This window comes from Triticum aestivum, chromosome 5B, assembly GCF_018294505.1.
Source record: "Triticum aestivum cultivar Chinese Spring chromosome 5B, IWGSC CS RefSeq v2.1, whole genome shotgun sequence".
NCBI lineage: Eukaryota > Viridiplantae > Streptophyta > Magnoliopsida > Poales > Poaceae > Triticum > Triticum aestivum.
This window is the reverse complement of record NC_057807.1, coordinates 53,056,554-53,070,331: the sequence shown is the minus strand read 5'-3', so window position 1 is coordinate 53,070,331 and position 13,778 is coordinate 53,056,554. Positions and strand designations below refer to the sequence as shown.

Here is a 13,778-nt window from a genome sequence, read left to right as displayed (position 1 = left end):
AGAGGCCGACGTGTGGGGTTTTCGCATGCAAAAGTAGTGCCGGCGCCCCCGGCTGACCCCAGCTTTGTGGGTTCTCTTGCCAGCGCCGGCCGTAATTTTAGTTAATACCGGCGAAAAACGAGCCCGTGGGGGCGTGACTGGGACCGTTTGTGACTGCCGGCGTTCAAAAAGTGCCTTGGGGAGGCTTCCTGGGGGCCGGCTGGAGATGCCCTTAGCCAAGTCAAGAAGACATTTGCTATTCCAGAATATCTCCCTCATTTTTCGTCAGAATTTTCTAGGACTACGTCGCAACACAGATGTATTTCCATGCTCGCTCGCGAGTGACTTTTGTCGAGGACCACGGCTTTGTGAGATTCTATTGGATGGACGGCAATAAAAATAGCGACTATTGCCAGAAAAATTATCTCTCACTACAAGTCAAGCATCTTGTTATCCCACATGTGTCACCTCTACACAAATCCCACGCTCCACCTTATAAAAACCTAAACCATATATATCCATTTTACACCATCGTATATATATAGGCAATGTCTAGGACATATCTAGATGTGACATAATTATGTCACATCTAACCTGATGTCCACTATATTTGTTTTTGTCCTATCTTTTTTTTTGTTCCTTGTTGCTGTGTTATTTGTGAAAGTTTAGATGTGACATCCTTAGAAAACATTTAGATGTGAATTAGACAAACTGTAGGCAAAAAGCAAAATTCTGTCTCACTTGCCCTTTCTGGCCGAAAGGGTTTACAGAAACAGATTCCTTACGCAAACGGCCTCTTTTTTCAATTATGCTATGCTGCATGCGTTGGGATTCTCCTCGCTGAACATCGAAGTGATCTGGCTTCCATCTCCTCTTCCCGTAGCAGCCGCTGGATGGTAGTGGCATCTTCCTTCTTGGGCTGAAGAGCCCGCATGTCCGTACTCTGATATGTAAGGACTGTAGCTACGAGCCTACGACTATGTGCTGCGTAATATGGTGCAGCAGCATCGTATCGGACGCCATGAATGTTGCTCGGATGGTTTGCCCAGTGACCTCTGTACGCATGGTAGCTGTATGGGTAATCACGCACCACGTATATCATGGTGGTGGCTGGCGTTTCAGCCGGCGGCGCCTCTTTGTTCTCTGCTGCCGGGGGTTCTGCTGGGGCCTCTTCCGCAGGCGGTGGGTCGGCAGGTGCTGGCGGCGGTGCTTCCCCTTCCGCGGGTGGAGGCGGAGGCGGATCAGCAGGCGGGGCTTCTCCCCCTTCCGCGGGTGGCGCCGGAGCTGCTGCAGGGTCGGTGTGTGAGCAGATGGTTGGAACCCTGTTGGCCTTCCTGATGGCCTTGACGATCCTCGCAGGATCAGCGATCCCCACCACCGTGATCTTGTGGTTAGCTTGATCAACATGTACCTCGCCTACGCCGTCAATGCCGCTCAGGGTCTTCCTGATCTTGTGCACGCACCCGTTGCAGTCCATCCTTACATGGAGCTCGGTTATTCGTGGTGTCTGCAGATTGATTCATGTTGATAGATTAGAAAAATGTGCTAGCTGATAGGACATAAGCGTCAATGGCTAGTGTAGTTACATGGTTACATAGATAGTTAATAAACCATCAAAAATATGCACAAGCATTACCCCTCAAGAAAACGCACAAGCATGAGAACAGAAAAAAAATGGTTTGAGTTATAGAGATAGATGGGCAGGCTCACAAACCTCTGGTTCTGAAGCCATTCTTGAAGCCTCCGGTTGGAGCTTGGAGCTGGAAGTTCTTGTGGAGAGCTCTCAAGACATTATGACAAGACAAGAAGGCAGTCTGGAATCATGGACAATGCAAGAAGTTGCATTTATATTGAGATAATGAGCTGAGACGGAATATTTGTGTGGGTCACCTAAGGAATCGTTGGAAAGTGAAAAGAGGGCCCCTTTGATATATACAACCTGCTCTTCTTTTCCATGAGTTGTAGTCGTGCCCGTAAGTGGGTGGTAATTGTTTTTTTTTTTGCGACAAAAATTCTGATCTATTCATATTCAATCATGGTAGTACAATGAACATAGAAATAATAAAAATTATATTCAGATCCATAGACCGCCTAGCGACTTGTTGCACCTGCTATACCTAAATAACTTGGATTTTTGCACGGCTTGTTTTCCTTCCGGAGGATATTATGGAATGAAATCTTAATTATGTTTGGGATAAAATGCTCAAAGCAATATTGCTTTGAAACTATATGTCTGGGTTTTATTCAGGTACAGTTATTCACCTCCATTTCAAGCACGTCCACCAGTTTGCATTTCCGGCATTCATTGATTGGAGTGTGGATAGGAATATCCCCGGCCAGCGGCCGGCCAACGGAGAAGATAAAGCATGAGAAATAGTGGCTTCGTTGGTCACAACAAGAAGGGTTCTTTTAAAGGTGGAGGATAACCACTCGTGGGAATCCCCTCAATTGAAGAAAGGTATAACTTTATAGCCATGTTAAGATCATATATAATGAAAATTTATGCACTTTTTAGCACTCTAGCCATGGACTATGGTAGACATTTTCTGAAGTTGCAAAGTATTATGTTCCGGAAGAGAGTGGAAATTTTTAGCTCGAGCGTGTTTTTTGGAAATTTTTAAAAAACAAATCATATTTTGAAGTTTAAAAAAATCTGAAAACAAATACACATGAACCTACACTACGTCTTCATGGTGAAATAGGTTTTGGTGTGAGCTGCACAAAAAATGATGGACTTTTATAATGAATAGTGCATGTCCTAGAAATACACGGTTTTGCTTTCTTGTACAACCCACACCAAAACGTATTTCTGCATGAAATTTTACAAAGATGTACTCCCTCCGTTCGTAAATATTTGTATTTTTTGAGATTTTAAATGGACTACCACATACGGATGTACACAGACATATTTTAGAGTGTAGATTCACTCATTTTGCTCCGTATATAGTCACTTGTTGAAATCTCGAGAAAGACAAATATTTAGGTACGGAGGGAGTAGTATACATATGTACTTTCATGTGTTTTTTAATATTTTGAAACTTTAAAAATATGTTTTTTGGATTTTTTCCCCCAAAAAAGCTCTATGGTGCTCAAGCTCTATCTGGCATTTCCGGTTCTTGAATTCTTTCTATGGAACACAATAGTTTGTTTGATTACAGATAAAAAATATGTGTATTTTTATGTTGTATCAACATAATGCATCCTCTAGTTTCAACAGGATTTAGAGCATCTCCAACCGGACCATCTACTTCATCCCCATGTGTCTAGACCAAAAAACACCACCCAGCCGGATCCCTCAAATCCAACCCATATGTCTTGGTTGTCCGACACCCCCCATATGTGTGGCGGATTTGGGGTCGCCGGGACGCGTCCGTCACGCTGGATCCCGCCAGGACCCATCCAAATTCCTTCCTCCCACTCATGCGCCGTCGCTCTCCTCTGTCATTGCTCCGTGTCAACAATGCATCCTCTAGTTTTAACAAGATTTAGAGCATCTCCAATCCGACCCTCTATTCCATCCCATGTGTTCAGACCAATAAACGCCACCCAACTTGATCCCCAAATTCAGCCCATATGTTTGGGTTGTCCGATAGAGGAGGCTATGCCTGAATCGAGGGCAATTGGGATGGCCCACTCTGCCTATGAGCGTTTTTTTTCTCTTTTGCTTTGTAGTCATGTTTTCACCAAAAATCGGCTATTAATTTTTAGGAGCTAGATATTTTTAAAACTATTTAAAAAAGCTCAATATGTTAAAGAAATCAGATGTATATTAAAAAATCACTACATATTAAGAGAATGTTTATCGTATAGTTAGAAAATTTTATCAAAATGTTCTATATCACAAAAATGTTCTATATCACAAAAATGTTCATCTTGTATTAACAAAGCATTTGAAAAATGTTCATCATTTACTAAAAATAGTTCAATGTGTATAGGTAAAATGTTCACCATATAGTATGAAAATATTTATCGTGTATTATAAAATTATAATAAAGACAATGCGCAAAAGGAAAAAAATAGAAGAAAAAACCAAATCTAAAAAGAGAAAATAGACATGAAACAATAAAAGAAAAAAAAGAAAAAAAACCACACAAGCAAAAAAAAAGAGAAAAGGCCAATTTACATTGAATGAACGAAAAAAAAAGTCGGGAACCCAACACGCTGGCCGTCCCACCTCCACCGGCAGCAGCAAAGCCACCCCTCACTCAGTGAAGCCTTGTCTATTTGCTGCATGCCGACAAATAAGATCTACCCTAGACATACACATTTTTTGGGAAAACTTTCGACCTATTCCTCTTCAATGATGACAGTAAAACAAACACTGAAATAAAAAAAAATTACAACAACGACTACAAGCACTGAAGCGCGCCGGTATCATCGCCCCTCCGTCGCCGGAGTCAGGCAAAACTTATTATAGTAAACAGTCAGAAAGTCGTCGGACTAAAGCCTCGTAGGAACAACGTATCAAAAACAGCAACCGTTCTCAATGAAGAGAATTATAGGTCGAAAGCATCAAGCGTGAAGACACACGAACGTAGAAGAACGGAGACCGGATCCGAGCAGATCCATTGAAGACAACCACCAATCGAATCATGTGGCGTACCTCCACATGTCCTCCGATGATGCGAGACACACCATCGGGACGGAGGCTAGGCAGGGAGAACTTTATTCCAACTTTAGGAAGCTAGCGATGTCTCGTCTTCCCAAGCAGGACACAAACTCCAACAAAACTCAAAAAAAATTAATAAAAGAGCCCTTCCGTCGGCAAGGGCCGAGATCCACCATGCCCCCATGGCCCTAAGGCCAAAGAATATGAGGCACGTCGACGACACCACCGCCAAAAGGCAAAAACCCTAGTCGTCCGTTCGCTTGGGAGGGGAGAGGAAGGGACGAATCGAGTAAACCCGGGCATGGGCAACCCGGCCCGACGACCCGGCCCGAAAAACCCAGGCCGGGCCGGGCCGGGCTTGACATTCGGGCCGGGCTCGGGCTTTGTTTTGCAGCCCGAAAGATAGTTCGGGCCGGGCTCGGGCTTCATTTTTCTGTATTTCGGGCCGGGCTTTCGGGCTTCGGGCCGGGCTTACACGTGCGCGTACTAAAAAACAGCATTCGGGCCAGGCTTTCGGGCTTCGGGCTTGATTTCAGGCCGGGCTCGGGCTTGAAAATATGGAGTATTTCGGGCTTCGGGGCGGGCTCGAGCTTGAGAAATGAAGGTCGGGCTTTTACAAGCCCGGCCCGAAACCCGGCCCGGCCCGAAACCCGGCCCGGCCCGACGTTTGCCCAGGTTTAGAATCGAGCTTCTTGGTGTTACTCTAAACATACACACTTGACACGCAAGTCAAATGAACCTTCAAGATTTCAATATTTTAACTAGGCCGAGGTATAAGATTTAGACTGCTATAAAATATTATACTAAAGATTTAAACAAGTCTCGGTCAAGTGATATAACATGCAAGAGAGAAAATGAAAAAAGTGAAAACAAAATTATACACGGATCTAATATAAGATCTTACAAATATAGCGTTGAACAAGATTTAATTGAGACTTAGCAAGACTGTATATTAAACCAGCTAACCATACTTTCGTCAAAAAAGTTCTTAACAAATATAAAACGACACTACTAGTAGCTAGTACTACATCAACTAATTTGAGATTGTGAAGCATAATGGACGTACAGATCACTAGTCTAATGAATTGCTGTGCTAATTAATTGCTAGCTCCGGCAATTTCCACGGCCTTGTGGCCGCCTTCTTCCACCCTGGCGGCGGCAGCCTCGGCGGCGAGCACCTTGGCGGTGTCGTAGGAGGCGTGGAGGCCGACGAAGAAGTAGTACACGAGCAACGCCACCGTCCATATCGCGAACCTCATGAAAGACTTTGCATCGATGGATCCGAGCAGGAAGATGTTGATGAAGATGGACGCCGACGGCAGCCACGGCACCAGCGGCACCCCCCACATCTTTGGCACCCTCGCCTTTGGCACCCCGAGGTGCAGGTAAAGCGTCGCCGCGAACCACGCCGGCACGGTCACCACGTATGCCGCCCACCCGCCGTCCACCGCCACACCCCAGTACACCGCTGTACCGACGGAGGCGGCGAGGATAATGGCGATGCACGAGACGAGCTTGTTACGGTTGGCGGCGGTGGTTTCGCCGGACGCGTAGTAGCGGTGGACGAGCAGCGCGACGGCGACGAGCATGAAAATGAAGAGCGTGGAGATGGAGAGAAGGTTGGAGAGGATGCCGAGGTCGGTGAAGAACGCGATGATGGCCGTGGCGGTGAGCATTGTGACTGTGGCACGCACCGGCGTTCCCCAGCGCGGCGACACGACGGCGAGGCACGGCGGCGCCATGTGCGTCCGCGCGATGTGGGTGAGGTACCTGGCCTGGCCCACTGCGCTCACGAGCAGCACGGTGGTCATCCCCTTGAGCGCACCGAAGGCCACGATGTACTTGGCCCAGTCCATGCCGACGGCGCTGAAGGCGACGGAGAAGGGCGCGTCGGGGTCGATGTCCCGGTACGGCTGCATGAGGCAGAGCGTGACGGCGAGCACGCAGTAGACGACGGTGGTGAGCGCCATGGCGCCGACGAGCCCCACGGGGATGTCCTTGGCCGGGTTCTTGGTCTCCTCGGCCATGGTGCTGACGGCGTCGAAGCCGATGTAGGCGAAGAAGAGCACCGCGGACGCGGCGAAGATGCCGCGGGCGCCGTAGGGCGCGAACTCGGCGGTGAAGTTGGAGAGCTTGGCCTTGGAGAGGCCGGTGCCGATGATGAAGATGATGACGGCGAAGTGGACGATGGAGAGGATGTAGTTGAAGCGGGAGGAGCCCTTGGTGCTGAGCACGGCGAAGAGGCAGATGAGCGTGATGACGACGACGGCGATGGGGTCGAGGCGGTTGTAGTCCTCGGCGAGCGAGGTGGCGTGGATGCGGAAGTCGTTGGGGTGGTGGTTGAGCAGCGTGGCGAAGTAGGACGTCCACGAGCGCGCCACCGCCGCGCCGCCGATGCAGTACTCGAGCAGGATGTTGCCGGCGGCGATGAAGGCCATGAAGTCGCCCAGCTCCACCCGCAGGTACGCGAACGAACCGCCTGCATGCATGCACATTAACCATGCGATTAAACAAAATAAAAAAGGTTTTCTAACGCTCCATCAATTTTAACTGCAATTTAATTGATCTACAGTGTGTTGACCAAAACAGACTTGTAACAAACTTCCACAGATATCTCTCACCAGTGAAACAAACTTGTAACAATGATCGATCTTGATAAAGAACCTAAGACTTGCATGTAAGTTAAGGTGATTAATCAATGCATGGAGTTCTACTCATCCATCTCTGATCCATCCATGCATGCATGGAGTCAATGGAAGTAGGAACGTAGGATAGGATCTAGCCGTAGATCAGACGTGAGATTCACCTGCGACTGGGATCTCGATGGCGAACTCGGTGTAGCAGAACACGGAGAGCATGGCCGAGATGCCGGACACCGCGTAGGAGAGCACGACGGCGGGGCCAGCGGCCTCCTTGGCCTCCTGCCCGGTGAGCACGAAGATGCCGGCCCCGATGACGGCGCCGACGCCGAACCACGCGAGGTCCCACCAGTTGAGCTCCCGGCGCATTTCGGCGCCGCTGCGGCCGCGCACGGCGTGCACCTCGACGTCGACGGCGGAGCGCGCCGTGAGCCGGTCCCTGAGCCGCGGCCCCGTCTCCAGCAGCGCCCGCCCGTATGCGCCCCAGCTCGCGAACGACTCCTCCGGGAAGACGCCGCCACCGCAGCACCCCGGCCGGCGCATGCCGACGTCCGTCGCCTCGCCGGACGCCATGGCTGGTGTGACAGTACGCGCGCGAGCTGGCGGGTCGCACGCACGCACGGCCGGACGCGCGGGTATCTCGGGACGGAAAATGAATCCTTGACCGATGGGATCGTGCGTATATGTAGCCGGCGACCGGAGGGAATCCGGTGAGTGGAATCAGGCGAGTTGGTTACGTCAACAGCCTCACCGGAGATGCAGTACGTACGCGGCTGTGAAAATGTCGTCTGTCGTGCTGGGCCGGGCCCGCGAGGCTGCCATTTGTACTGGGCCTGTTGAGAGGTTTCTGAGATTTCTCGTATGGAACTGGGCCTGCGCTTGACAGACGTTTTTTTTTAAATTTCACTGTAATTTTAGTCATAAAAGCTAAGAATAAAGTTTTGGAGTATTTTGTAATTTCTTGAAACTACAATACAATTTGAAGCATTGTTATAATTTTTTCTAGGTTGAATAAAATTACAGGTCATCCTTAAAAAGTATTGTTGTGCAAGATGGTGCTACAATTGTCAAATCAAACTTAAACGTAACTTTCTCTCTCAAAAAAAAAATCAAGCATAACTTTGGGCATGGTGTGAAGAAAGATCACATGTCTCATCTCTTTTTAGTCCCTCCGATCCATATTAATTGTCGCTCGGGGGAGTACCTTTTTCACAGGGGCATTCATTGTAATTTTACAAGGCTCCAGGAATGAGTAATGCGTTCTGGAGTCCGAGCTCCATGGAGGCGGAAAATTTTGAAGATTTCAGGATTTTTAGTTTCAAAAGAGTCTGAAAAAATTATACATGTATACAAAGGTGTAATGTATATGCATGTAAAATCTCATGATGAAATATCGTAAATTGTGGTCTGCACAAAAAAACAAAAACATGGACTTTTAAGTATGAATAGTGCGTGTGTTGAAAAGCCACATATTTTTTATGTAGCTCTCATTTTAATGCAGAAAATTTACACACATATGAATTATGTCTCTGGTTGTATGTGTATGTTTTTTCAAAAAAAGAAAAGAAAAAGAAACTGAAAGGTAAAAATATGAATTTCGAATTTTTAAAAATTCAGCCGCCATGGAACTCGTCCACCATTCAGCATTTTGGCCGAGGAATCTTCTTTTGCTTTTCCACTATTTGTCTTCCATCTATTCTCTCCACTAAATTCGTCCATCAAATAGTTTTTTTTTAGATCAAGGCCACCCCTTAAATGGTCTCAACGCTAACTGAATCTTTTCTTTTTCCAGACCATGCATGAGACTCTGTCAAAAAGAAGATGATACGATGTCAAAGTGACAATGTCAAAGAGGCACTGCACGACTGACAAAATCTAAACAACCCAAGAGTAGGTGATCCACGGCTAGAAGATGATCAGACTTCGCCTAGACTAGCGCAAAGTACATCATAAGGCATGTACAGTAGAAGAGAACTTGTAGCCCAACCACAACAAGAAGCCCAGAACGACTACCAAGACCGCGACGAAAAATAACTGAAGCACGAGCATCGGTGCAACACAAGGATAGATCCATCACCAGGCCGGCCTCGAACCAAACCACTTGCGCGACCTAGTCTAGAAGATCTCTGCAGAAATGGATACCTTGCGGCGTTAACTGAAGAAACCTGACAGTTTTACAGATCCCGCCATCTCCGGCTCATCACCGCCATCTTACTGCATCCAGCGTCGCTATAAATTTCGCAGCAACATCACCATGGATTCAAAAGGAACAACTAATAGTGAACCTGATGGGTGAGCTGAGCTTAACTGATCACTTGATGCCACTTTACTCACAAGGACAGCAAACTTGACCAGGACTTTTGTACTGCCGTTCAAAGTTGATACATCATCAACCTACCAAAGCCTGAGATTCAAGTCTCCATCCTACTTTGTTCTGATGGTCGTGGGTCTGAAGGTCGTGTCCGCGATCAGTAGCTACCTGGCCATCTTGAGTTCAGCACCCTCCTCACAGGGAATATTGCTGCTAACTGAAGCTCTGGTTAAAAAAAATATGTGCAAATTAAGCAGAGAAGCCAGCTGAAAGCCGCAAAGTATCATACAAAACAGTAAGGTCATCTAACTTGACCTATGTTTTATACAAATTTATCAAGCAAGTATGGTAACCTAAATTACCCATTCCGCGAAAAATCCAGGGGCATATTTTGCCTTGCACTTAAGACCAAGGAAACATTGAAAAGGACTATTCAGTGCATGCATGTAGTGAGCACCAAATGAAGCTAGATATTCTTCAGGGGTAGAGATGCCATAGCACACTTCTTTTACCATCGGAATTTTGAACACACCTTATATTTCCAAACTGGAGTGGTCTAAGTACGGTATTGTGCACAATATTAGTAGCCACTGTTCAGAAGAATGCCATTAGCAATAACAGACATGTAGTAATTTATATAACAAAGAAGCGAGGTAATTGCAGTGGGATGCAACAATTTGACGCATGCATTTGATTTTAGTCCATCAAGTTGAAAAAGCAATGAACCGGTGCACGAACTTTCCTTGCGAGTTCATTAGCAAGAATAGACACATGCGATGCAATATTTATAATAACAGAGAACAAAAAATGAAGGTTCCGATGAGAACCATGTAGCATCAAGGTTCCCCCCAGACAAAAAAATAATTACGGTGCCTTGCAAGTAGTTCACTGTGGATATTAGTAATCCAGATGCATATGGCTAATGGAAATCATGCTCAGCATTAAGGTGTCTTATACAGCTATACATCAGTAATCAATTAAAAATTACAGTAAGCAGATAACTTTGCACAGCAGACTGAAGAAAACCAGGACCGCCCATCTGCCATCATATTGCTCGGCAACTTTTTTTGAATATCCCAATAGAAGTTTAGTGTGCCATCAAACTTGTAACCAGTCATTTAGAGGTGAAAAACTTACAGGCAGCAAATGGGTTGATCATACATTGGAAATGACTCAGATCTCTAGGATTTTGATTCAACAAAGAATGTTACACTAGCAGGCTATCGAGATGATAATAGTCAAAAAGAGACCATGATGATTATTCATGCAAGCTATGTTATTTAGGCCTATGTCTAGTACTCCCTCTGTAAACAAATATAAGAGCGTTTAGATCACTACTTTAGTGATTTAAATGCTCTTATATTTCTTTACGGAGGGAGTACAACCCATTGGTAGAAAGGTAGGTCGTAGGTACTGTAAGCGCACTCACAGGTAACAGATCAAAAGAAAAATAATCAGTAAAGGCAATGGATCAGCATATATCAACCACTACAGATATGTGGCTAAACAGACCAACAAGGCACAATGTTCTAAGATAGTAATACAGAAGTACGATTCTACAAAGAGGATGCATGGCCTCTTACTTGTGATAGACTAGCACCTAAATAAATTTGAAAAGCTCCAAATGATTAGAGAATTAGACTAACACTACCAGCAAAACAATATCAGAGGAATATCACATAACTGTTGGAGTTGCGCATACCATGCGTTGCTTATACTTTTGTCTTGAATTGCTGGTAATGATGAACCCTTTATATTTAGCTGCAAATCATGTATGGCTATAATGCAGTCCTTCAGCTCTGATGCCCTGTAGCCTGTCAAGTTCTGAATTTCCTTGCTCTGCAACCACATAATCACAGTGTAGTTTTAGCCTTGAGAACTTGAAATATCAAGGCAACATTTTCAGCTTTGAGAATCTACTTCTCCGCTCTTACCCGAGGATTAGTGTCTGATCCAATGGTCAGCCTAGCAAGAAAAAACTGATGAAGCAGAAATCACTGATAGCAAGGACAGGAGACAGCTCTAGTCCAGAAGACTCAGCTCAACAAGATAGCTACCCAGGAATTCCACTACTCCAGAAACAAGCTGGAGCGCCGCAACAAAGCATGCAAGAATAACTTCAGGAATCGACACACAGAAGCAGTGGAAGAAGAATTAAACGAAATTGGTCCAATATGACGAATTTAAAGGATTGGTAGTCACCTTTTTGTCTCCTGGGCCAGATCCTGTAAACCATCTGAAATTAGTGAGACAAAGGGAAAATACACAAGGATTCAGTTAGACACAGATTCAAAACATTGCTTTACACATCACAGAATTGGCACATGATGCAATATGAGACCACCAAGCAGCAGTGTTTCTACCAAAAACAAAGCTGCAGTTGATTGTTCAGTTAGTTGCTACCAAACCATCTCTGTCAATCAGACAAAAGCTAGTAGACTTCTGAAGTACCAATTACCAAACTATATAGACTCCTAAAATCTTAAAGTACCAATTACCAAACCATATGTTCACCTGTATCCTCTGCGATGAGCAGACCATGACAAAGCTTCGTCTGCTCCAAAAGGCAGGGCAACAGGGGTGCATTTTAGGTGGTGCTACTGTTGGAGATAGAGTGCCACACAATTTACTTGCATCGCATAGTACAATATGGCAACGAAAAAATACTGGTCCATTTATTTATATTACTTTTGAGTCCAAAATATGGTACAAAGAATTTTTCTAGCAGCATGTCATAAGCTCCTTTCAGAAGGAAAAAAGAACGGTTTCTCATGAGCAAGCCAGTATTCAGGCTAGTAATGATTCTTGAATTGAGAGCAAAGCAAAAAGCAGAACATAAAACAAGGACCGAATTAGTCCAAAGAAGCAAGAAAAAATCACAATGTATCAGCAAAGAGTACGAGCTTTATCTCAACACTTACTAGTGTAGAGCAGGAGAAAGAGATAAAGCTACAACTATATGAATTTAAAAGTTTTAATTTCAAAAAGTAGGAGATCTAGCATTTCACTTATCAGACATAGATAGAAAAATGTATAGAAGTAGCTCACAAGACACAAAAGGGGTTGGCAATACAATTGTTAGTATCAATGCAATCCAGCTATAAACAAGGGGAAATGTTTTGCATTTCCTAAAGATATTGTCTTTTACTAATTATTTGCTTTTATGTTTTAAAACAAAAACACACAATAAACATTACAACAATATAAATGGTCATGGTGGGCCCTCCTCTTTTTATCCGGGCTTGGGACCGGCTATGCATAGCATAGGCAGAGTTACCCACCCACCCTCCAACGGGAGCAAGGCAATCCTTGCTTTTGATGGAGAGCAAAATTTGCTTTCGAAAACAAGCAAGGATTGCCTTGCTCCTTTAGTAGCATTAAGAAGCAAGGATTTCCCCTTGTATAGGCTTTTTTTTAACCAAATGAGCAAGGCAATCCTTGCTTTTGATAGAGAGCAAAATTTGCTTTCCAAAACAAGCAAGGATTGCCTTGCCCCTTAAATAGCATTAAGCAGCAAGGATTTCCCCCTTTGCATATGCCTCTTTTTTTACCAAATGGGCAAGGCAATCCTTGCTTTTGATGGAGAGCAAAATTTGCTTACCAAAACAAGCAAGGATTGCCTTGCCCCTTAAGTAGCATTAAACAGCAAGGATTTCCCCCTTGCATATGCCTATTTTTTTTTTACCAAATGAGCAAGGCAATCATTGCTTTGATGGAGAGCAAAATTTGCTTTCCACCATTAGCAAGAATTGACATGCCCCCTTAAGTAGCCTCAAGCGAGTAAGGATTTCCTTGATTTTGAGGGAGGGCGAAATGGCCTCCTCCATTAGCAAGGATCACCTTACCCTTTGCTTTGCTTTAAATTTGTTCGATTGAGCAAAGACTGTCTTTAATTTTAGGAGCAAAATATGCTCTTCCACCTAGCAAAAATTACTTTGCCTCTTGCATAGCCTTATCTTTGGCCAAGTGAACAAGGCAACCATTGTTTTTGATGAGGAACAAAATTTGCTCTCCTCCACCGGCAAGGATTGTCTTGCCTTTGACTAGCCTTAAGTGATCAAAGATTACTTATTATGAGAAAAACGAGCAAAATCCTCTCGCTCTTGTGGAGGGATCAATTCTCCACAAGCGAGGATATGCCTAGCCATACTTTGAGCAATGTGAGTTCTCGGGGAGTCAATCCTCAAGAGTAAGGATAGCCATTTACACAGCTAAATTTTTGTGTAGTGCACAAACTTGC

General features: G+C 45.0%; 2 protein-coding genes and 1 long non-coding RNA gene across 4 annotated transcripts; all 3 read right to left on the bottom strand.

Moving 5' to 3' along the window:
- Nucleotides 1–633: 633 nt before the first annotated feature.
- Nucleotides 634–1,788, bottom strand: LOC123115644 (probable pathogenesis-related protein ARB_02861). Its single transcript, XM_044536757.1, has 2 exons — nt 1,694–1,788; nt 634–1,486 (listed from the first exon to the last, which is right to left on the bottom strand). The coding sequence occupies exons 1-2, from the start codon at nt 1,709–1,711 to the stop codon at nt 791–793; spliced, it is 714 nt and encodes a 237-aa protein (XP_044392692.1). The 5' UTR covers nt 1,712–1,788; the 3' UTR covers nt 634–790.
- A 3,750-nt stretch (nt 1,789–5,538) lies between these two features.
- Nucleotides 5,539–7,964, bottom strand: LOC123115643 (cationic amino acid transporter 1-like). Its single transcript, XM_044536756.1, has 2 exons — nt 7,395–7,964; nt 5,539–7,067 (listed from the first exon to the last, which is right to left on the bottom strand). Exons 1-2 carry the CDS (start codon nt 7,798–7,800, stop codon nt 5,686–5,688), a joined length of 1,788 nt encoding a protein of 595 aa, XP_044392691.1. The 5' UTR covers nt 7,801–7,964; the 3' UTR covers nt 5,539–5,685.
- Nucleotides 7,965–8,646: 682 nt separating this feature from the next.
- On the bottom strand, nt 8,647–12,793 carry LOC123110351 (uncharacterized). Of its 2 annotated transcripts, XR_006453317.1 has the most exons (6): nt 11,741–12,793; nt 11,473–11,623; nt 11,241–11,377; nt 9,536–9,763; nt 9,370–9,456; nt 8,647–9,034 (listed from the first exon to the last, which is right to left on the bottom strand). It is a non-coding gene; the product is annotated as an uncharacterized lncRNA (long non-coding RNA). The 2 variants fall into 2 exon arrangements; XR_006453316.1 differs by having other exon boundaries at nt 9,536–11,377.
- Nucleotides 12,794–13,778: the final 985 nt, after the last annotated feature.